The 24925-nt window shown below is 39.7% G+C and overlaps 2 protein-coding genes across 10 annotated transcripts in view; one reads left to right on the plus strand and one right to left on the minus strand.

The window, feature by feature from the left end:
* The window catches only part of anks1b (ankyrin repeat and sterile alpha motif domain containing 1B), a 177196-nt gene extending 152497 nt beyond the window's left edge, over positions 1-24699 (plus strand). For 2 of the 8 annotated variants that reach the window (XM_055054851.1, XM_055054860.1), the window contains 7 exons: positions 483-554; positions 1689-1775; positions 2785-2922; positions 3003-3170; positions 6073-6195; positions 7374-7465; positions 8456-9659. In XM_055054851.1, coding sequence (XP_054910826.1) covers positions 483-554; positions 1689-1775; positions 2785-2922; positions 3003-3170; positions 6073-6195; positions 7374-7465; positions 8456-8504 — 729 coding nt within the window. In that variant the 3' untranslated portion in view covers positions 8505-9659. Of the gene's footprint in view, positions 1-482; positions 555-1688; positions 1776-2784; positions 2923-3002; positions 3171-6072; positions 6196-7373; positions 7466-7705; positions 9660-24433 lie in introns of those variants that run through there. The other 6 variants (XM_055054854.1, XM_055054853.1, XM_055054852.1 and 3 more) reach the window with 6 other exon arrangements.
* The window catches only part of apaf1 (apoptotic peptidase activating factor 1), a 30394-nt gene continuing 28064 nt past the window's right edge, over positions 22596-24925 (minus strand). For both annotated transcript variants that reach the window (XM_055054862.1, XM_055054861.1), the window contains one exon: positions 22596-24562. In XM_055054862.1, coding sequence (XP_054910837.1) covers positions 24416-24562 — 147 coding nt within the window. In that variant the 3' untranslated portion in view covers positions 22596-24415. The remainder of the gene's footprint in view (positions 24563-24925) is intronic.

The raw sequence follows: 24925 nt of genomic DNA on the forward strand, positions 1-24925 counted from the left end.
TGTGTGTATCTAATAAAACTATTTAGCTGGACTAAATAGTTTAGTCCAGCTACAGACAAAAACACAAAAAAAAAATATGAATTATTGGGAAGTAAAAGTTTGTATTCCACCAAGGTACTCAGGATCCAGGCAGAGAGAATCCTGCTGGTGCCGTTAATGTCAGCAGGACGGTCCGTTCATCACCGGCGGACGGCTCTGACTGTTTTATCATCATCATGGTCAAAGCTGCACAGTCACTTCCTCATGTTGGTCTTACAATGGAGCATGAGTCTGGGTTGATGCTTGATGCAAAATTGACTGTAATAAAAATCAGGTTTCCAAAACTTTTTAGATGTAAGAATAATGATGGAATGAAACTTTGCAATCTGTTTGTCTTTTAACTGTGTTTGTTGACCTGTCAGTGCATCCAGCAGGGTTTTAATTAGGCTGCTGCAATCTGGTGCTGACAATCAAGCTAACAGCTTGTTTTGTGTTTTCTGCAGTACCTGGGCTCTATGTTGGTGAAAGAGCTGAGAGGGACGGAGTCCACACAAGATGCCTGCGCTAAAATGAGGGTAAAGCTCATTCTGATGCATTTCCTTTCTCCGTTTTAACCTGCAGGTTTACAGGCTGCATACCGACAACAAGATGCCAACGGGAAATGTTTGAGTCATATTTGTAAAGGCCTAAAAATAAACATTCCTGTCAAATAACTTTTCCATTAAACCTATATTACCTTTGGAACATTGTGCTATTAGCTTTAATCCACCCAAAAAATAGATCTAATTGTCTCCTTCTTTTTAAAAATAAATGTTTTATCATTGGTTATACCTCTTTCTAATAGCTTATTGTTTCTTACTGTCTGTCTACTGTAACACAAACTTCTTCTGTCTTTCTGAGCTGCTGCAGTGTAAAGATCGCGTTTAAAATTCATGAACAGCGGGTCGTTCTCTTTTCTCCACTTTCATTGCAGCATCTTTCCTCTCAACTTTCTGCAGCGTTGCTCGGCCAACCCCTTTGCAACACGTCAAGGTTGCAAAGGAAGTGCAATGAGATGCACATTGCTAATGTACCTCCACCTGCCTCACCTGTCCCAGCAGCTCCTTTTATCCATCCCTCGGTAGAAACAGAGACGTTTAACTTCCACGTTCACAGACGAGCCAGGAAAGGCAAAATGGAGCTGCTGTTGGCAGATCTTTTGGTATAACCTGTTCGTCACCGGCTTCATCCTGTCTTGTTCATGCAGAGGATGAACTAGAACAAGAAAACTAATAGGTATAGAAAATAAATCAGGCAGTAGACTCTGATGAAGGACAAATTATTTATAAAATGTAGACGAAAGAAAAAAAGAGGAAGTACTCTGTCACGTCTTTGAATATATAACAGCTTTTGGCAGGTCGAGCTCTTTGCTGCATAATCTCTTCAGTATGTGTGCGTAATTAAAAAGAACGAGGTGAGATATACTGCAGGGGCTTAATGAAGTGCCAAGTGGTATAGAAAACGCCTGCTGATGGTGATTTGGTTTAAAATTTATTCTCTGTTGGTTCTCCTGGAGATGATATGCTTTTAACGGAGGAGGAAGCCGTCGATACTCAGTTGAATGAACTTTCTCAGATGGCGCGATGTTTTGATGCAAACTGATGCAAGGTTTAAAAGTCACAGCTGCCTCTTCTTTCTGTTTCCGCATTTTATCTCCCGTGCCCTCCAAGAAGTCAACGGAACAGATGAAGAAAGTGCCGACCATCGTCCTCTCCGTGTCCTACAAGGGAGTGAAGTTCATCGACGCCACCAATAAGGTAACGGCGCGCTGTCCCAGCGACGCCTACGCTAAATAACACATGAAAGGTCAGCGAACATGAAGGGAAGAGTGGCATTCAGAGGTGTCATGTCTGACTCTAAACAGGATCAAAGTGTGGAAGTTTGCTTTATTCTTCAGCCTCAGTCTTTAGGGAAACGATGAGGAGGATCTCAGGAATAAACACTAAAACATCTGTAGTGTAAAAATAACAGTCATCTAACAGTTTTACCAAGCAAGTAAAATTTAGTGACGTATTAAAACTTCTGACACAGGAAGTCAAAACAGATATGGAGAAACAGTATGGGTCAAAAACATAGTGAATGGAAGAAGTTAAAAATTACAAAAATACTTTTTTGATCTGTCTGGGTGTCCTTTCTGCAGCTGTTCATTGGTTATAATATTTATTGTAGTTTTAAAGCAAACATACATACAGACATACATCTGTGATCACCCAACTCCAGTCTTTAAAAACTCTAAAAAGTTAGTAGTATCATCTATTTTGGAGGGAAATATGCAGACTATAAGGTGTAAATAGAATCTGTTATGCCAACAGATTATGGACAAAACAGATTACACTGTAATCTGTAGAGTTGAACCACGTTACTTGCAAAAGCAGTGATAAATATGTTACATTTTTACTGCGATCCTTAATTTCCTGTGTCAAAAACCAAAAGTTCACCTGATGTTGAGTGAAATGTCTCCCACTGATATTACCTCACAATAAGTATTTCTATCTTTCTTCTAAATAAAATCTGGTGTAACTTTTAAATATTCTTAACTTCACACAAAAAACAATCCATCCCTTAGATGATGTATAATTTATTACCTTAATTAACACAACACAAAGTGCTGATTAAACCAGAAAAGGAATACCAGCAGTCACTTCCAAAACTTTAAAACCGATACTCTGCAATATTAATTATGATTGTGGGATAAATAATAAACCAGTTTGTGTTTCTTTGAAAAAACTGCATCTTTTTAAGCTCTTCATCCTCTCCTCTCTGTAGAACATCATAGCGGAGCACGAGATCCGTAACATCTCATGTGCAGCTCAGGATCCAGAAGATCTGTCTACGTTTGCCTACATCACCAAAGACCTCAAATCCAGTCACCACTACTGCCATGTCTTCACTGCTTTCGACGTGGTCAGTCCTGACGCTGCGGCTTTACAAGCACTTTGTGGTTTTTACCTTCCTGTTCTCACAAATGTTTCCTCTCTCTTCAGAATCTGGCCTATGAGATCATCCTGACGCTCGGCCAGGCCTTTGAGGTGGCCTATCAGCTCGCTCTGCAAGCCAGGAAGAGCGGCCACGGCTCGGCGACGCTCCCCGAAAGCTTCGACAGCAAACCCGGCAAGCCCGTGCCCAAGCCCCGCGTCAACATCCGCAAATCAGTAAGCATCGATGAGGCGGCGAGAGAAAATCCATCCAGAACCATGAAAAAAATTTACATTTGATGAAGTAAAAGTAGCTTAAATTTGATCACTCTTTGTTCGGATGGATTTTCACTTCTTCCCCTGAACTCAAGTTAAGCTGTTTTATTAGCTTTTGATGCAACACTAACATCACTCTATTAACCTCCATTTTCGACACATCCTCACATCTCCTCCCTGCTCACTCCCAACTTCTTCACCTCTCAGTCCCGATCTTGTGCTGCTTTTGTCTTCTGTGTGTCCCGGCCCGGTGGACGATGTGGCAAAGGTTTATGTGGATATTTAATCTGTTAAGCTTCCACTCGGTCTTGCTGTCCCTGCAGTCTCTTACACACTCGACTGATTGATGAGGCCTGGTTGCGTTTCGCTCCTCGGAGGCTTGCTTGCTCACTCTGGGTTTGTATACGGCGAGTTGTGCGCTTAAAGAATGTAATGTACCCTGGTGATAAGTTGGTAAAAACAAGACAAAAACAACCCAAACTTGTCAGTCCTTTAGATCCTCATTAAGAGGGAAAATATAGGTGATGCGTTTGTTATCCTGGCAACCCTGGTAACACTTTACGCATCCTAATCTTAAGAGGAAAATAAGATGAAAACAACAGAAGTAGATATTTTTAATCATAAGTGGTCAGATCAGGTTTTGTTGTTTACTCTTGTATAAAAGTGGCTTGCCTCTTGTAGTCACAGCAACCCAAAGTGAGTGTGTCAACAGTTCATTAGCCGCCGCTGGCGTTTTAAAATAGCCGCAGTAGCATAGCCAGCCGCACGCGGGTCCTCGGGCTCGGTGTCTGGTTTCTGAGGACGCTTTAGGCCGTAACGCACACAGCGTGATGGTGGCGAACGCGGTGTCAGAGGGACAGCCTCACTGTCCAAACTTAGACGTGAGATGTTGTTGAAAGAGCAGCGAGAGGAGAGAAGAGACGGCTAATGAGCCCACATGCTGTATCTGCGAGTGATCATATGCCTACAGTAGGGATGATGGATGACGCCATATGTACACACATTCTGCTGAGTCTGCAACCACTACATTAAATATTATATGTAGCTTTTTTTCATCACGTGTGTGTATATGGTCTAGTTAAAGGCTTGTGGTGTGAAAACACTGCAGCACTTCCTCTACAGAGTCTGCAGATCTGTAAAGTTAGGCCCCTGATGCAACGTCGCTGCTTCTTTTAGTCGAGACAATTACAGACCAGTAATGTGAGTCTATTTTATTTTAAGACTGACGTGTAATTCTGTATCCAAACGTGGACGGAAAGGCTTGCCAGCTCTATAAAAACAGGCTTGTTGCATAGCTGCTGTAGTCTGTCATGGTAACTCAGCTTCTTGGCTGCCAAGTACTCCACAAATAATTGCTATAAACACAGAACTGGGTGGGATATTGACTTCTTAATTTATTTTGGGCATAAAATTAACGCTTGTTATTTGCCAGCTTGGATTTGTCCCCTCTCTATCGCCCTCTGTTGGTGGATAACCCCTCTGGGCTGATGATTTACTACTTCTTACTGCTGCTAACTATCTTTGTTGTAACATTTTTAGCTTGGAGTCGAACTCTCGCTCATTAAGAGAGCCCAAGTAGTCCAGGGATCTCATTATGATGCCTTCTGGGTTCCAAACTTTAAAAGTCTTCCAGGCATGCCTGCATGTTAGAGGACCCTCAGGTGAAATTTGTAGGCTTAACGACTTTATGAAGCTTGGGAGAGATTTAAAACCCAGAGGAGAAAACTGGTTTCTGCTGCAGTTTCCTCCCTGACCTTGGATAAACAGAGGAGCAAATAAACTACAAATAACAGAAAACTAGATTTTTTTTTAAAGTTAAAAACGGGAATCTAATGTCTGGTAAATATCATAATAAGAGTGAATCATTAAAAACGCAGTCAGATAATCCATCTGAAGGCTGAATGTTGAAAAAAAAAGAAATTTAATCAGCGTTAAAGCGACAGTTAAACATTACTGTCAAAGGTTCTGTTAAAAGAAAAGGTGTTACTTAGACTTAATCACCTTGCAGCTTTAGTGGAAAAAACCTCCAACCTCAAAACTGTCTCAGCTTTTTGTGCCGCTGCCGTTTATAACCTGAGAGGTCGGCTGCACAAACGATTGACACCAACTCGAACCAGCCAATAGAAATGGCTGCTTTCTTGTGTGACTGGATTGTAAATGGCAGGAAATTTGTCTTTTATTTAAACAGAATCCAGCAATAAATACATTTTTCTACTGCTGCTAAAATAATTTAATGTTAATATAAGTGGATACGTGTGTGAAGTCTACAACTTGATAAATATTTCTTTTTGGTTGGGATAAAGTACATTTTCTAAAGGATTTAGCTTTTCCAATTATTTGTCTGGAAAAATCTGATTAATTTACAATTTTTAGAAGAAATTTTGCCTGTTGAGTAGATTTTCTCCGGCTCGCCCAGCTGCTCCTTTACCTGCCGTTTTTCTGCTGATTATTTTTCCCTTCCAAACAAAGATTCACATGAAGTCTGGTTTTCTGGCTTTGGGATTGTAAAGTCCACTTTCAGTTTTTCTGTCAGCCTTGCAACAACTAATTTCCCAAACTCTGTTTGTTCCGTTGTCGTCCCAAAGTCCTTTTAGCTGTTGCCATGCAGAAGTTGGTGGATTAATGTGGCGTAACGTTGCTTTTTCCAGCTTGGGTTTGGCTGAACTGCAGTAACGATGCTGTCCTACGCTGTTGCCAAGACAATGAGTTTGCTGCCCTGGTTTTTGCTGTGGATTTTTTTTTTGTTTTGTTTTGTTTTTCTGAGTGCAGCTGCTGTGTCGTCGTAGTTTTTGCAGTGCCGCTTGTTGATGTCCGTGTCTGTAGAGCTCGCCCACGTTGACGAGTTTGACCTCTGCCCCTGTAGGTTATCATGTCTCCCTCCAGCCGCTGGTCGCTGGGCCACATTTACACCCCCCACCGGCCTCCTCTTCACCCTCCTCTTCCTCCCCCTCGACTCTTCCATCTTCCTTACAAAGCTCACTTCCAGGTCCTTCACACTTTTCCTTCTTCTGTTCTTTATTCCCACATAATTCTTACAGTTTATCCATTCAAAACTGCAGTTTTCTTTGTCTTGTTCTCTTTCTTGTATCCATATTCATATTTTAGGAACAGCTGTGAAAAAAAAAAAAGCTAACCTATTTCTCTTGCCTCGGCTTTAGTGCTTCAGTCTGTTTTGTGTCCCACAGTTTTTAGCGGCTGAACAGAAAGAGAGTCATACAGATAAACATTGAAATAGTACCACTGAAAAACCAGAAATACAACAGTTGTAAAAGTTTTAATCTAGTAGAATTATTAATGTCAGTTTAACAGCAATATATTTAGTTGGGGCATCCATAAGTATCTAAGCGTTCTGTTTCTTGAGCTCAATCCTGGGGGATTTAGGTAAGATAATTTTATTTTATTTATGTAGTATATTTCAAGCAGAGGCAGTTCAAAGTGTTTTTTATGAATAAGAGGGAAATACAAAAGAAAGACTAAAAGGTAAAGCATAAAACTAAGCATTGGTTCCCGTGTTAAATAAGAATAAGTCATCTATAATTTAAAAACTACATGTTGGCTCCAGTTGTTGGGTTGAGTTCTACATCCTCATAGTCATAGAAGAAGTCGAAGTTTAGTTAAGGTTAACCCCTAACCCTAACACCTGCCATGAACCTTTATGATTGTTTATGACTCTTGTCATGAAGTGTCTTTCGGTAAATAATGACACTTGATGCAAAGTTGCTTTAAAATTTGCAGTAAGTGTCATCAACAGTCATAAAGACTCCTTTATGTTCATAGCAGGTGTTTTGTCAGTGCAAGTGTTTCTGGTTCCTTTGACTAGATTATCAGACTTCACTTTACTTACAGACACCAGATGTGTAAATAAATGTATGCACTAACAAGGGTCTTTGGACTTTTGGAAGAGAAACAGCATCACAGATCTTCCATTCGCTGCTTTTTCATTTTGCCTCGCTGTAAAAGAAGATGTGGAGCTCATGTCCACTGTTCAGAGCAGTGGAGGCCTGTTTACTTTCCAAAAGGACAGATCGCCCTGTTCCAGTCATAGGAACAATTTGCTCTCAAACTGAAGGATGTTCATCATAGTGGAGGAAGCTGTAAGTTAAAAAGGAAATTATTTAGCTTGTGTCTGATTTTCTGCCTTGGATTCTCGTCTTCTTGCGCCAGATGGAGCAGCCGTCAATGGACCCGAAGGGCCATGCTAACGTGCCGTGGATTGTGGAGCCCGGACAGGAAGCAAAGAGAGGAGTCAATACCAAGTACGAGACCACTATTTTCTAACATACACCCGCCTTGTCCACTCCTGTGTGTGTGCCTTTCAGAAGTTGCCCTGTATCGGGGCCCGGCCCCGGAGTTGGGCACGAGCGACGCACGCCGCCGCGTCACCTCACCGGCTGAAAAACAAATACTTTACACCTCGTCCCCCCCCCGTTAGCCCAGCCTGTCCACTGCATGATGACGATTGGCGCTGTCTTCTCTTTTTCTTTCTGCTCTCCCAGGCCTCGTCCTCCTACCTGCAGGGCTATCGCATGACCTTTGAACCCAGGGTAGTGGTGCATTTCTGACTCCACCTGTAGGGGGATGGTCAGCTCAGTTTTTTGGGGTTTTTTTGTTCAGTTGCTCTGCCTTTAGCTTCTTATCTCTCCATTTTTAAGCTCCATCCCTCGCTTTTCTCTTCACACCAGCCCCTTTGTCTAACTGTTTCTGACAACTTTAAAGATTTAACAAAGAGTACTGCTCTGAGAGCTGTAACAGTGTTTTAGCTGTCTGTTAAACCGACGAAGACGAGGGATGTTGTCTGAACGGGACAACAAGCTTTTACAGCATTTTTTTATTAAAGAAGAGAGGCTGTAGCACAGCGTAACTTTGACTGAAGCTGATTCAGCTAGCAGGCTACTAGAATGTATTTTAACTTTTCGATTCTTGATATCAAGTTACTTTTTTGGAGAAACTAACAAACTTGTGAATTTCTTTGTGAAATTAGACTTTAAACTTGACCTGTGACACAGGCAGACGTTACTGTTTTTGTTTTTCTAGGGTCTTTTTCAACACGTTTCTTTATGTGTCCAGGACAAAGCGAAGGCGCTCTGAGTTTATTTAAGGGATGGGGAAGGAAACTCGGGTGTAGACGGTATAGCATGTGGCTTGTGGGACGCATGATGGCCATTTTGGATTTGCTGAGCAAGGTGGCCAGTGGAGAGGCGGGGTGTGAGGGCTCTCTGGATAAGTGATGTCATCTCATTTTGCAGGGCAATGGCGGACGCTCATGTCTATTACTGTGGAATGCAAAGAATGTAGCCAGCCCTTTTCATGGACCTTGTCACTCTTACAATGCAAAATGGACTGCAAACGGACCCTCATGCTCACTTTTTAGAAACAAACATGGACGCTGCTCCACAATGTTTTGAGGTTGACTACGAAATGTTCCCACCCATCCACACACACTAACAGGACAGCGTTGCGATAAGACGACCCGTCTGCTCTGAATGTACACTTACTTGAAAGCAACCTCAAATGTCTGCGACTCTAGCGGGATCGGTTTTGTGCAGCCCACCTGGGAGGCATGACGCTTGAACTCTGGAAACGGAAACAGGACATCGGTGGGCATGTTTAACACTTTGGCATGGGTTCCAGGATATCTGGCTTTCTGATTTCTTTTTATTTTCTTTAAATGTCAGAATATATTTAAAAAAAAAAAAACATATGCACAACTGTGTAAATGTGATTGGATTTGCTGCAACAACACGCTAAAGATGCAACAGATTTGTCATGAGAAACCAATGTGAACAAAACAGCATCTAGCGTTAAAAAGTATTCGTATTGCCCGACATTTTAATGTTTATTATGAGAGTATTATATTACCATGATGATAATCCTTGTGCAATTCTTGTCTACTGTTGTCTTAATGTTACATTATTTTTCTATGATATGCTGAGATAAAAACTTTGAGCCTGAGAATGATGGCAATCCTTTAAAAAAAATAATCAAATTTGAGTTTAGGTGTTCATACTTGTACAGAGAGTGAATGTTGCAGGTTGCTTGCTAATTCCTAGGTCAGGTCAACCTCCATTTCTCATGGGGCTCTACTCTTACCTTGCAGATGTACTATTTTAAACGCAGTATTACTGTATTATTTGGATGAAACATTATCCAACTATAAAATGTACATAGATATTTTGCCAACTCATTGTTAATACATAAAGACTTTGCAGTACATGGCACTGGAAACAAGGTACCAAAATAAAGGTTTGACATGTCAAAAAGTGGTAGATTGTAGAGGTTGTATTTTGAGTGAAAATATGGATCATATGGTGACATCACTGCTGATTTACTAATATATATATAAATATATATATATAGGCTTGGGCTTCCAGCACACTGATTTTTGTAATTTGGGCCATTATTTATATCCTTGTAAAGCACATGAAATAAAATCTGACCTGTAAAACCATATTTATTCTCAAGATGTTATGAATTATTCCCATTTTAAGAAACTTTAGAGGCAAATTAGCAGTGCAACCTCACAAGGCTTCAAGAAAAGTTTAACTTTTCAAGTCCAATTGCTTTTCATGTTCAATTTTGTTTGGCTTATGAAACACTTACTTCATGTAGGATTTAAATCCAGACTGAGATGTCAGGAACTCTGCCACTACAAAAGATAGAAAATGATTATTAATCTTTAGCGCATCTTCTATCCATTCAGAGTCAACATTTGATTAAATTGAGCAAAGAAATTACCTAAAGTTTACTCTAGACTCATCAAGGCCATGGATGTGATTCATAAAATCTGTAAAAACACAAAATCTTGGTATTTTTGTCCAATTTCTAATGCAAATATCTTAGTACACTTTAGATGAGAGAAAACTAAATTACAAGTAACTTGTCAGCAAGATATATAAGCTTATTTTAGGTCTATTTTTTCAACTATATTTATGACATAAACAAACTACAATCACCTAGCATACCATAGCTAGCATTAGCGACCTGAGGAACCAAATTAAAGAATCAAACATCAAGTGGAAGCTCTAATCTGTCATCACTAACATAAAGCCTGTGTGTAAACCTGTTTATGCAATAAAACTATCAAAGCAACGCAGTGAGGGATTTACACAGCAAACAGGAAGAGGCTGGCAGCGCTCTACATGGACACAGAGTCTACAGCTTTGAAAATAGTTAACCACACATCAACATCACATGTCCTCTGAGGACTTCAGTATCCTTCGGTATCCTAACCCTAACCCTAACCCAACTTAGACACAATCAATATTTGTTTCCACTTTTCCTATCTCTGCTCACTCGAGTGAGGCATATTATTGCAGTTTTCACATGAAATTCGTACAAAAACCTGTCTGTTGACCTACAACATTAATTCAACGTGTTGAAAGCACAGATGAGAGTCTTTAATTGTGTGTTGAGCGACAACGGAGTGACATTTACAGCGAGCGTCTGGACCAGGATGTTTAAGGGCAGTAAACAGCAGAACGAGGGCGCTCACAATCTGTTTCCAGGCCGGACCGTTCCCATCTGCAGCCGGCAGATAGGAGCACCGATTATTTACTGCCTGTGTGCAACTGGATGCTTTCTGCTCAACTTGACAATGGTAGTTATTGTATGGCGAGTCAACCAGTGCAAAAGCAGTCGGCAGCCAATTTGAGATGCTTTTCTTTTCTACATTAAGCCAGAAGAGAAGCTGCAGGACTTACTGAGTCAGAAAGAGCAAATCTATATGTCAACTAGTTGCAACAAAATGTAAAAAACAAACAAAATAAAACATGTCATCCTCCGTGTATTTTTTTTTTCATTATGTGTGTCAGACTGTGGGACAAGGCCAAACTTACAGATGGTGTGTGCTGCCCACGGCTACCAACTAAATGAGACAATAGAAAAAGCTGCTCATGTAACGGTCACAATTATATCTGGCATTTATTCAACACACACAGTTTTGTCCTGCTAATGCATAAAAATCAACTCCATACACACACTGCAGACGCAGTTTATCTTATGTATTAAACACCTAATGAATTTGGATCTGCACCAAGAAACTGTTTTCCACAAAGACGATTTCATCTGAACACAAACACGTTTTGCACCTGGCAGATGTTGTGCTACAGCAATCACATTATCATAATGCGCTGAAAGAAGCCAACACAAAAAAAGTAGACAAATATTTTGGCTTGTGACGTAATGCAAGGAGCAGAAAAAATATGGTCTATAAATAATCAAACAAAACCGCAGCTTGGATACTTCAGTTTCCTCCAAATTCATCCAACCAGACACACCCACACACCGAAACCTTTTTATACATCTATAAAAACCTCTAATTGTTAACAATTAGCAACCGGGCTGTAATATCTGATGTAAAAGCTTAGCATGAGGTCAGAAATAGACTTGAAATACTTTCAGTTATTTATTTCCTAAACCATGAAAGGAAGGAATAATTTCTTTTCACTGTAGCTTGCATTTTTCTTTCCTTCAGTACAGCAGCCTTGGGTCAGAAATGTTTCACACTGAGCTGCTGCACAGAGATTAAACTGAGCTTCACTTGAGTCTGAACCCAAATGTAAAATACTGGAAAGAAGCATTACATCATGCTAAAAAAACAAGAGCTGATTCTGCATGTTTGAACTGGAGGAGTTTCTGTTCAGCCCAACTCATTTTATGACACCAGAAATGAGATATTATTGATTTACTGATGATGCAAGAGCGGATGTTCCCTAAACTACTGGATGGAGATATTTTATAAGCAGATAGAGAAACTTATGTTTTTTAACAACTGCTTCCCTTGGTTTAATTCTTATTTTCCAAGTAATTCAACATTTTAAGCTACTTTTATTATCTTAGGTGCAAAACTAACACAAATTTACTTAGCAAACTTCAGAAATAGAGATTGTTTCAAAAATTACAAAGTTTGAAAATAAAATACATTTACTGCACTAAAATATTAGTGAGTTGCCTCAAACATATACAGAAATATAAAAAAAGTTAAATCCAACACAAGTTATTAATAAATTTGCACACATTTTAGTGCAGCTACTAAAATATCCTAAGCATGCACTTAAATTTTGATAAAAATATATCCAATAAATTGTGATTCAGGGTCTCCACAGTTGTTAGCATCAGAGCTAGCAGATTAAAAAGGTTAAACAAGGTAAGAAAGGAGGAGATTCTGTTCTGAGAACTACAGGGGATTATTCAGAAAATAAGAAACTTTACAGACGACCCTGAACATCCTCTTCAAGAAATCCTTATGCTACAGTCAGAGGCTTCAACAGAACTGCTTCGAGACACGCTGCTACAGGAGACACTTCCTGCCAACCGTCATCTGTATGTACGACACCTCTGAAGATATTTAAGACATTTAACTTTTTGAACTGAACTGAAAAGAGATCTAAGGAGCACTAATTGTTTCTATTCAAGGAGTAACTAAATAAAAATATATCCTAAGGATTCTCATGAATTATTCTGCGTTTTGGTACAAAACTTGGGTCATAGGAAGTATTTATCATCAGGTTTTGCCACATTTTCTGCAGCTGGATTCGGAGCTGATGCTTTCCTGTGCGGTCGGTAAACAACTCATGCTACCACAGGCATGACTGTGATGAGAGCTGACAGGTTCTCACTGATGTCCCAGCCAGCCTCTCTGAATCAGGTTTGACATCCCAAAGCTGATGAGACACAGTGGTTTCAGATCAAGTCGTCTCCCAGCGGTCAGACATCATGACAGCCGTGACGGTAAGAGAAAAGCTGCTTAAGTCACCTCTCTAGTAGAAGCAAGAGAGAGGAAACGTATGTAATTAGGGAATCGGCGAGAAGGTGTCACCACACATGGAGAACGGACTTGAATCATTCTGAATCACTGATGGTGTTTGAAAAAAGAAAACATAAGTTGTTCTGTCTGACCATGCTCACTGGCTTTGGATAATCTTTGGAATACATTTTTATATTAAATGAGGTTGGGGGAGGACACATGATTAAAACAAGCATCTCGTGCCCATTTTGGCTGTAAAGAGCCGCATGCAGAGGATTATGTTTTCTTAGAATTAAGATTGTAAGCAGAGGAAAGCAGCTCATCTATATTTACTGACTTTCCACATGGAAAAGTCTTGGTTTTAGCAGGACATGTTGCAAAAAACTAAGCCGAAGGACCAAAATCAATTTATCTCGTGTTTAAGATTATGAATGATTTACATCTCTACCGCAAACCAGTCACAGACAGGTTTCCTGTTATAACAAGATAAAGAGTTAATTTTGAGAAATATAACTGTTTAACATTGTACAGTGTTAAAAATCACTAAATGTGGCTCTTCATTATTCCTTATATCCACTGAAATACATAGAGAAATCCTACAGATTATAATTATTCTAACAATAATCCCTCTCAAACCAAAGCAGTTTAATCTAGATATAAACTATGCTTTAACGTTTTTGTGAAAATATAACATTATTCAAGGCTATGTCACATAAGTCTCATACTAGTTCAGAGCAATGCGGTGCCTTCTGTATAATCAGACTTTTCTAGGGCAAGCTTGCTTAAATAGAGAAACTCCTCCATAGAGACCATCTGTTGTAATAAAAAGCTACAGCTCACGACATGAGTATTAACCAAGCATAAACCCATCAACCACTTTCATAAAGCGCCCATCCAAAATATGGGTTTTGTACGCAAGATCTCATTTTTAGGACGCTACAAATGAGAGTACAAGCATTTTTTTTAAGCACATTAAAGATGAGAAGAAAATGCGCACAAGCACAGAAGCTTCCTGAGGCTAAGTAGACGACAAGCCCACACAGCTCCTCACGCTTTTCTACTCACTCTGCTCCAGATCTGTCTGCCTTGCTGAGCGTTGGAGCTCAGAAGCAGCAGCAGCAGCACTAATTGTTTGAGACAAGCAATGTTTATGACTAAATGGTGTCAACAGCATGACTAATTTTTTTACATTTTCAACGTCATTTTATGACTTATTTTTGCATTTTTTGACGTCATGCAATAACTAATATTTTAACATTTTTAACGTTATATCATACAATGACTTATTTTACGTTTTTTTGACGTCATACTATACCATGACTAACATTTCAACATTTTTGTTGTCATACTAAATTATGACTTTTTTTCACATTTTTGACGTGATTTGATATTTTTGCACTTTTTTGATGTCATAATCTAATATGACAAATTTTTTAATTTCGACATCATACTGATCTATGATTCATTTTTTTAGTTTGATGTCATTTGTTACTATGACTCTTTTTTACACTTTTGATGTCATACTAAACTATGACTCATTTTCTCACAGTTTGATGTCATTTGTTACTTTGACTCTTTTTTACACTTTTGATGTCATACTCTACTATGACTCATTTTCTCACAGTTTGATGTCATTTGTTACTTTGACTCTTTTTTACACTTTTGATGTCATACTCTACTATGACTCATTTTCTCACAGTTTGATGTCATTTGTTACTTTGACTCTTTTTTACACTTTTGATGTCATACTCTACTATGACTCATTTTCTCACAGTTTGATGTCATTTGTTACTTTGACTCTTTTTTACACTTTTGATGTCATACTAAACTATGACTAATTTTTTTAGTTTGATGTCATTTGTTACTATGACTTTTTTACACTTTTGATGTCATACTAAACTATGACTCATTTTCTCAGTTTGATGTCATTTGTTACTATGACTCTTTTTTTACACTTTTGATGTCATACTAAACTATGACTCATTTTTTCAGTTTGATGTCATTTGATAATATGACACACCTTTTCACCCTGTGAGAAACCCGGTCCCCTTCTCATCTGTTGTGGTGCTGCATCAAGAACTACTGAAGGAACCAACACAAAAACTGTAACTTCCTTCACAAAATGTTGTAAAGCCAGTAGCATTCAATTTTACTGGTTGTAAAATTCCTCTCGTTGCTGGTAAAAGACCACAAACCAATTCTTCCGCTAGCACTTTTCTCATACGTGTTTCTTATTTACCAAGAATTCCCTGCCCTATTGTCCGGTTCTTGCTTTTGGAGCGGTCTCCGGTCCTTTTGCATCCAGAACCGAGACCGAGGTTCTTAGCCTGGAGCAGAGTTTGCTTTTTTGATCTGCATCAGAGTTTGTTCGCTAATTCTCGCCTCCCCAAACGAGCCAGAGTTTGTAGGAAAATGAACTATAGTTCAATTAAAGCAGACAAAACAGGGGTGGTGTGAATGCACCCTCCATCTGAGGCCATGGTTCTCAACAGGAAGAATATTCTTTCTGGACTGAGAACTGTTTTAGCTGGAGAGGGTCCTTTTGGAGACAGACATGTTTGTTTTCACATGGATTTGTTTCCATCTTCACAGTCTGGACAGCCATTCCTTTCTTGAAAAGTACAAACCTAAATTAAAATTTGTCCTACTTTGTAAAGAATCTGAACTTTTCCAAAACACAGAAAACTACAATAGTAGTTGTTGAAATACATTTTAACTTAGACATAAGGTTTAAACAAGAAAATATAATAGAAACAACATAAGTCTGTAATGTACAATATGGTCAGATAAAACCCAATTGTTTGAATTTCCTGTTGGCTAAAACAGAAAATGACTTCATGCCACTGTTTAATTTTATTCCTTCCACATTGAAAGTGCAGCTTTAATCTCTAAAAAGACACAAGCTGCTAAAAAAGATTAGGAAATGCATCTCGGGACTTTATAATCTCATCAATGTGCCATATGCAGATTCCAACCAAAATACTGGTAAAGTAAAACACAGTCTGCCAGTCCACTCTGCCCAAAGATGACTTTAATGCTGCTACTTAACTTAAAATGGCTTTAGCTCCTCTGGCTATGGCTGTGGGTTTCATTCACAGCCACAAAACCAGATTAAAACAAACCACCTTGACTAGAGTTTGTTAAGTGTCTGCACTTAATCTGCAAGGAGCTCAACCTCATTTTACCCTTAAAACGTCTCTCGTTAACGTTTAAATATTCTGTATCCTCATTCTGCAAAACATTGGCAAATTAATACACAGAGGGAAAGTATTTGTCAAACAGACGCCATTTATATGCATTTTTTTTCTGTCTTGTTTGCATCTAATTTTTTTGAGATTCAGGCCACAGTCAGCAATTTGAAATCTGGGTATAGTTCAGATTTTAAGACCTAAAATTAGGATTGTCAAATATTAGACAGATAAGTTGAGACAAATTTGCTTGACATAATAAGCAATTAATCAATTAATTGAATAATAAATTAGAAGGAGCTCATTAATTTCCATTAGCATGATTTATTGTTTATCTCATTTGTCTCTTTCTACCATAAACACCAGACTGTACAAAAGTCTACAGTCTGGTGTTTTGGTTTCAGCTAGCCCTACGTATAGGTATAATTTCATTGACAGATTGTTTTTTGGATGGCTGTACAAGAGGTAAGCCATCCCGTCCTTTTGCCCTGCGTCCTGTGGTGTCAGTGTGGAAGCTGCTGGTCCGGCAGCCAGCGCAACAGGACCAGAAGAGAAACGGGTGATCACAGCATCTGCTCTTTCTGGGACCTCTTCCAGTTCTGCCTCCGATACAGCGCACCATCTCACGAGGATAGCGAAAAGTCATGTCTGCATTTGTGTCATTTCTTAGTCCAATTTCCTGAGTTCCTTAAAATAGTCCACACCATCTGGGCAGATGGGTGAGGTAAAGTGAAACAGCTAAGGAGAAATGGGAAGCAGCCAAACGGTGACAAGCACTGGCTCTGAGCCCTCTGGCTCGACGCGGGAAAGCAATAAAGGTGGCGTGCAGCTGAGCTAACAGCTGACAGAAACAGGAACCGATCCTTGGCCAAGGTCAGGAAACAGAGCATGCACATATGCACCCACATCAACACGAGGTTGGAGTGCAACAGCAAAACGGGGTCAAACAACACCGGGGAATCATGCTGCTGTGACCCGGCACTCAACAGGGTTCTCAGACTGAATGGACCCGGAGCAGAAGGACAGCACTGTCTGTGTGATACAGCGTAGGTGAGGATTTCATGTGAATAGTGATCACTGATAGCAGGTATAGTCCAAATGATATAAACCTGATGCATCCTGTAACATTTGAAATGCTCTGCTGACCAGCATGAAACCCATAAATCCTGTTATTGTTGTGACCCAGATAGCACCATTTGCTACAACATGTCATTCAAGTATTCACAAGAGGTGTTCAAAGCATGATTTTGACGCCTCCTTTGACTGCAAAACAACAAAAATACTAATTTGCTCACCAGCACAGTGTTGTTGATTAAGGCAGAATTATTACCAACAAGGTTAAAACTTCCTACAAAAAAAATTAGGAGCAAGATTCAGTTTATATTTGAATTCATTGTAAATACAACTAAAGCAGAATACACTGAGGGAAACCCTGTTTATCCCAAAGGGAGCTAAATTAGCTTAATTGTTTCGTTTGTTGAATTTAGCTTATTAGAGTCATGGACCAGAATAATGCATACATTATAAAATAACCCACTTGTTGTAGAACAATCTCCTCTGAGAATTTGCATACCTGGATAAATGTGTAACTATTTTAAACAGATGCCATCATGATTGGTTGGCTGCTACATAATCTGCATGTATGATTGTAGTTTGCATAGCCACCAGCTTGGGAGATAGCAAACACTGAAAAATTAATGAGAATGTGTGAGTGAGCGGAACAAAAAGAGAGCAGAATAGGTGTTAGACAGCAGACAGAAAGCTAGAAACAAAACCTTTTAAAATTAAAAGTCCCATTGTGACTACAGACTTCATACTTCTATTACTCTGCATATCTGAAAACTCACTGCAGCTCGAGACACTAATTAACTTAGCTGAAGCATTTCTTTATTTTAAATAGACATGTTTTCAGGTGGTGATACAATGCAGATAATATGCATCCCTATTTAAAATGTATCAATTTGCAACTTCAAGATATTAATTTCCTCTGCATCACAAGAAAATGCAAACTTAATTCGCATTGATTTTTACGCCACAACAAACATCTGAGATTGCTGCATCAATGGAGGGAGTGCGGTGTTGGTAACTCCAGATAGCTGTAATTACTTTGACAAAGATTAATTAGGCGAGAATAAGCTGAATTAATGAGGTTAGCACAGACACCTCAGCCAGGCCTTGGAAACTGAACACCACTTCTGTTGAGATTTCAAAGGGTGTGCATGAATGAATGAATGATTGAGGTAAACTGACAAAAGACAAAGTGGGGAAAAAGTTGCAGAAATCACTATTCCTCCAACTTTATAGAAAGAAAAAAACAGAATCACACAAAAGGTGTGAACAGCAAACAAGATCTAATCAGAACCAAGTAAACATTCTCACTTATTTCTCTTGTGAATGGATTTAGAAAAGAAAATCCTCTGAAAAAAAACAAGTATCAGTGTGAGTATCACAGCACTCTGACTCATTCAAGCTTAATCCTATAGTGTATCGCTCCGAATCTACAATGCAGCATAACATCCATGTCTATTTATCACTCCACAAAACAGTAAATAAAGCGACACACACATCAACTTTTCATTCCCCCATCATATATCTGCTCAGAGTGCTGCACTGTAGCTGATACAGTTTTCCAAATCTGACAGTTGCAATGCTCTAAGTGCAGCAACAGTAACCAGAGACCCCCCAAGATAAATGGCTCCGAGTTCAGTGTCAGGGAATAGGCAACTAATGTGGCCCTGTTTTGACCAGATAACACACACTGCTGCTGTGTGTGTGTGTCAGCTCATTGACTTTCTAAATTTATGCAGGACAGATTTATTTTGCTGGTTCTCATCGTAGAAAACAGGAGGCAAGGTCATGGCAGCCATGTTTTACCCTGGAACAACTCTACAGAAATAGTCCGGATTCATTTTCCTACAACTGTTTTTTAAAAGCAAACATTTAATTTACAACAACATTTTAAGCTCCAACTTGGTAGTTTGTCATTAATTCCCATCTTTTATAAGCACTTCATAGGAGTAGATTTAATTAATATTAGGAAGAAAAGTTAAAATACAAATGAGAAAGAAGAGCAGACACTGAAATGAAAAAATGGACAGAAATAAAGAAAAAAAATATTTATATATATATATATATATATGTTTTTCCATATTTATGCCTGGAAACCATTTGAATTAAATGCACACCACACTTTTCTGATTATTTATACATAACAAAAACGAAATAATAAAAAAACAGCTGCATTATTTTACTTTTCTTTCACCTTACAACAATTATGTTACGCTGTGTTTCTCTATCACACAAAAAACATTTCAGTTTGAGGTTGAAACATAAAACGTTCATTTACATGCTTGTGTTATAAAATCAAAGTACTGCGTCAAAAATCTGCTTTCAGCCATTATAATCCTCCAAAATCAGCAAATACAAGCAAAATGAGCATCATGCGTCAACAACAGCAAAGACCAAAAACTACAGCTGAACCAAAACCACAAGTAAAATGTACAAATTAAACATTTCAGAACAATAAACCAAGCTGTCTTACCTCGATGTTTTTTATTTGCGACAGAAACCGTCGTACTGTGAGGAAAACAGTTAGCCGTCATTAGCATTAACATTAGCTGACATTAGCCAACCGACAACCGAGGCTTCCTTGTTGCTGTCATGTCTGTTGAAACTTCATTGAAAGTTTAATGCAAAACTTGCAATTTATAGACTTATAAGTTATAAGACCTTATAACCTTATAGACCTTTTTCACGCTTCCGGGTTTGAAAGCGAATGTGGGGTTGGACAACTTCCGGTGGCTATAGCGTTAGCATTAAAAGGCTAGGAAAACGGCTCAGTCTCGGCGCAGTTGTTTTTGTTCAGTGACCTGGTTGTTCATGTGGGGCAAGAAAACAGCCTTATCTGTCATATCATGCGTTCCCGACGGACCCGGACCAACGGAGACAGTGGATCCAAGCGATCCGAAGAGATGAAGGTCCGGGCTTTTACATAAAGACGGGGAGCACTTTCGTATGTAGCCGCCACTTCACACCGGAGGATTTTGTTAGCGGATCTACCACCAGCCGCCTTAAAAGTGGAGCTGTACCTTCCGTGTTTGCCTGGAATAACTTCACTGCACCTGTAATGAGAGAGTCTGCTTTCGAGAGGGCTAAGAAACGGCAGTTTGTCCTCTCTCAGAAAGCTAGCCAGGCTGAAGATGCTACGGTGAACCATGACTACACGGCACATCCACCCGAAAGCCGGGGCGGTTGTGCGCATGCGCGGGGTTGGGGCGGTTGTGCGCATGCGCGGGTTCCGGGCGGTTGTGCGCATGCGCGGGGCCGGGATGGCTGTGCATGCGCGGGTCGGGCGGTTGTGCGCATGCGCGGTCCCGGGCGGTTGTGCGCATGCGCGGGGCCGGGATGGCTGTGCGCATGCGCGGGGTTGGGGCGGTTGTGCGCATGCGCGGGTTCCGGGCGGTTGTGCGCATGCGCGGGGCCGGGACGGTTGTGCGCATGCGCGGGGCCGGGACGGTTGTGCGCATGCGCGGGGATCGGGCGGGTTGTGCGCATGCGCGGGGCCTGGACGGTTGTGCGCATGCGCGGGCCACGGGCGGTTGTGCGCATGCGCGGGGTCGGGGCGGTTGTGCGCATGCGCAGGGCCGGGATGGTTGTGCGCATGCGCGGGGCACGGGCGGTTGTGCGCATGCGCGGGGCCAGGGCGGTTGTGCGCATGCGCGGGGCCGGGACGGCAGTGCGCATGCGCCTGGCCGGGACGGCAGTGCGCATGCGCCGGGCCGGCAGTGCGCATGCGCCGGGCCGGGACGGCAGTGCGCATGCGCGGGACCGGGGCGGATGTGGGTTTGGACAACTTCCGGTAGCTATAGCGTTAGCATTAAAAGGCTAGGAAAACGGCTCAGTTTCGGCGCAGTTGTTTTTGTTCAGTCCCTGGTTGTTCATGTGGGGCAAGAAAACAGCCGTATCTGTCATATCATGCGTTCCCGACGGACCCGGACCAACGGAGGCAGTGGATCCAGGCGATCCGAAGAGATGAAGGTCCGGACTTTTACATAAAGACGGGGAGCACTTTCGTATGTACCGGAGGATTTTGTTAGCGGATCCACCACCAGCCGCCTTAAAAGTGGAGCTGTTCCTTCCCTGTTTGCCTGGAATAACTTCACTGCACCAGTAATGAGAGAGTCTGCTATCGAGAGGACTAAGAAACGGCAGTTTGTCCTCTCAGAAAGCTAGCCAGGCTGAAGATGCTACTGCGGACCATGACTACACGGCACATCCACCCGCAGGTAAACGTCTAATAAAGATAGTACATTGTATATATTTTCCATGCGTTGATTTTTCGCTAAAATGTGTTTTTTAAGACATGCATTTGTTCATAAGTAAGTATATAAAAGCCCATCAGAACAAAAATAGCAAAAATCTCCATTTAAATTTTTTAAATGATCCTACTCAGTTGCACTTTTTCTTTTAAACTGATGTTATTTTTAATGATGAGGGTTTTTTTTTTCTTATAATGTAAATTTCTCCATGCTGTAGAATTTCTATTTTTATATTTTAGATCAATATGTATTTTTATGACAAGTCCCAGACAGAGCAATCTGCTTAAAAAATTGGGTGCAGATTAGTGCTTTTACCTGATCTATTCCTGGTTTAGCTCTCACTTCATCCCTAAACTTAAAACTTCTCACAGAAAGAGAGCCAAAAACAAACCCAAAACAAGGTGCCGCCATCTGTTTCGACCAGTTGCAGAGAGGGCACAGGAAGAAAGAAGAGAAAAACAGAGCGAACAGTGTGAGGGTGATTATAAACACAGGAAATGGCTGCAGAACAGCACACTGAGAGAACATTGAGCAGCTTTGGGGAATAACTAGAGCAAAATTATAAGCAAAGATCATATGTTCCCAACTAAACTTGAAGCTGATTCTATAAGAGGCAAAAAACTTGAAGGTTCTGCCTCCAATCCTGCTTTTGGGGATTTATTTCAGTCTCCAGTGCTGAAATAAGATCATTTAAAATCTTTGGGACTCTGCGTACTGATGTCTTTCTAACTAGTGTCAAAAACTCTGCTGCAATATTTTTATCCTCATGGAGAGACTTACTGAAAGAAAAAAAAATTGCAGAAATTCTTTAACTCTGAAGGAATATTTTAATATTTTAATTGTAGCGTCGTGTTAAATGTACAAAAAAAAGTGATTCATTCTGGTCTAAATAAATATTTTTTGTTTTTTTGGCATTCATAGAAACAAAATTTTTATCTATTCATGGCAGATTTTAATGATCCACATCATGAGTTATTTGGGTTTTTTTGTAAAGTAGAAACCAGATATTTACATACATTACGTCATTAAGTTAGGATAACCAAAACCGATGAAACAACTTTACCAGACCACCTTAACGCCTACAACAGGATTATGACTATAGGAACAATGCAGATCAATAAAGACAAGCACCAGGTAGAACAATTAATATAGTTTAATCCTGAATAATTACAATCATATAACCACCAGTAAGCAGTATCAATATAGATCAGGATAAAGTAAGAAAACGAAAGAGAAAATTTTCAAAGCACCAATCAGACGCCAATTTTAAAAATGCACCTAATTATTATGATTATTAATTTTCTACATCTCAAATGTAGCTTAAAAACAGACTCCTTGCAAAAATAAGCAGTTACTATAACATGTTTTAACAGTGTAAAAGTTACAGAAAGGCCTCCTGAAAGATTGTAACTTTCACTTCAAAGTGCTCTGAACAGGAAAAAGGTTTAAAAAGGCATAAAACACGGGATTCAGAGCTGACACAGTGGTAGAAAACATTTAAAAAGTTCAACATCAATCACAACATCCATATAAATTATAAATCGCGTTTTTTTTTCCCCTGTATGAAACATTTACCTTTGATCCAATCTCAAATGAACAAACACTTTCCAAGTACAGATAGTCTCCCTGGCTCTGACTGGATGAAATTTTAAATGTTCTTAAATCATTAAAACTTCACCATTTCATTCATTTTTAATGCACGTCAAATTGCACCAGAAGTTTCAAGCATGCTGGTGGACCTGAAAAAGCAGAATAAACTTTTACAAAACATGCTCCTGCAATGCCAGCAGCTCTCTTTAACATTAAGGAAGAAGTGGAAATTAAAGGCGAAAACATAATATATGCTGAAGGTATATATTATACCTTCAGCATATATTATAGGTTAGAGATGAAAGATGAAACATTTACTTATTTATGCATGTATGAAAATTTTAAAACCATTTTCAATCAAATACCTTTAATGACATGCAAGAAAAGTCAGAAAAATTGTTTTCACACCAAGTTACCATAATAAAGAACACGAGTTTAGCATTTATTATTCACAGTTAAGATGCATGGATCATATATTTTTCATCTCCATACAGAAGATGGAGATGAAAATATTAAAATATACATATTTTCTCAATATGTATACATATTTTTAAAGGTTCCTTTTTATTCTTCCAACTTATTTTAGTGTTTAGGTTTAACATGCTAACAAGCAGAGATGCACCTACTTGGTGGTTTGAATCAAATCATTTTCAGTTCGTCTGTAAACTCAAAAGTCTGATCTTTTCACGATGCTCCACACATGACACTCATTAGATTGTGCTCACAACACTCTTCGGTGTGGAAGTTGTTGCAGAAGGAAGCAGTGATGTGCAGGAAGCCAGTTTGTACCTGCCTCCAGGTAACAAATTGAACAAAGCAAACTTCAGAAGCAAAGTTGCTCTGTTCAGTTCCTTCAAGCATTTAATTTTTGTTTCTTCTGAAACTTGCTGGATTAGAAAATGTTGGCCATCTAACGGAAATCTCAAAAAGAGACACAGAGAATGCGGTTCACATTAACAATGCTCGCCATGCCAGCCACTGAAATAAGATGCTAAAGAAGCCATCGCAGTTTTATTTTAAATTAGCCAATTTTTGCTTTGCTGCACCATTTCCGCTCCCCGAAACAAATAATCTGATTGCGAGAGGGAAATATTTAAAGAGAAATAAAAATAGGTGGAAATCGGTTTCACAGAACCCTGAGTTTAGCAATCTGCCACAAATCTCTGACTGGTGCATCTCTAACTACAACATTAAAGTCAAGTAGTACCAAAGAACTTGATAAACTGGTATTTACTGCAATACATTCCTGATAATGGCTCATGTTTGACTGATAACGGTGAAGAGAAAACATGTGAACTTGCTCTTGTTGCTACACATTTTTCTGAACAGTAGTGATTAGTTATTGCGATTGTAGTTGTCCTGTCCTCATTCTACCCTCTTTAGGATGTAGAGGATACCGATGTTGTCGATGGTGACGAAGGTGGAGAAGTCGGGCGACACGTGGATCTTCTTGAGGGCGCTTCCTGTCGGGTAAAACGTCTGCATGGATTCACCTATCGCCACGTTCCACCACTGGATGCAACACAGAGAAGAGAGAATCACTTCATTTTCAATATTTCTAAATTTTCACAGTGAAGCACATTGAAGTGATTCCATTTTTCAGCTTTTTAGATATGAAAAACATGAATTAAACATACTTTTCAACATAACAGGTGACTTTGATGTATTTCTTCTTCTACTTCATGTGACTAACAACGACAAATGCAAACATATAATCCCATATCTGCTACAACACATTTAATAATTGAAGAAAACGCCACACGAGAGCTTTAGGAGGTATGCAAAACGGACCAGGATGGATTTCTAGCGCAAACGCACATGGAAAAGCTCACATTCCCCCTCGGCTTCCCCCACCAATTCGGTTTAATCTGTGTT

Source organism: Poeciliopsis prolifica, unplaced genomic scaffold (genome assembly GCF_027474105.1).
Source record: "Poeciliopsis prolifica strain line A6 unplaced genomic scaffold, Auburn_PproV2 SCAFFOLD040, whole genome shotgun sequence".
Taxonomy (NCBI): Eukaryota; Metazoa; Chordata; class Actinopteri; order Cyprinodontiformes; family Poeciliidae; genus Poeciliopsis; species Poeciliopsis prolifica.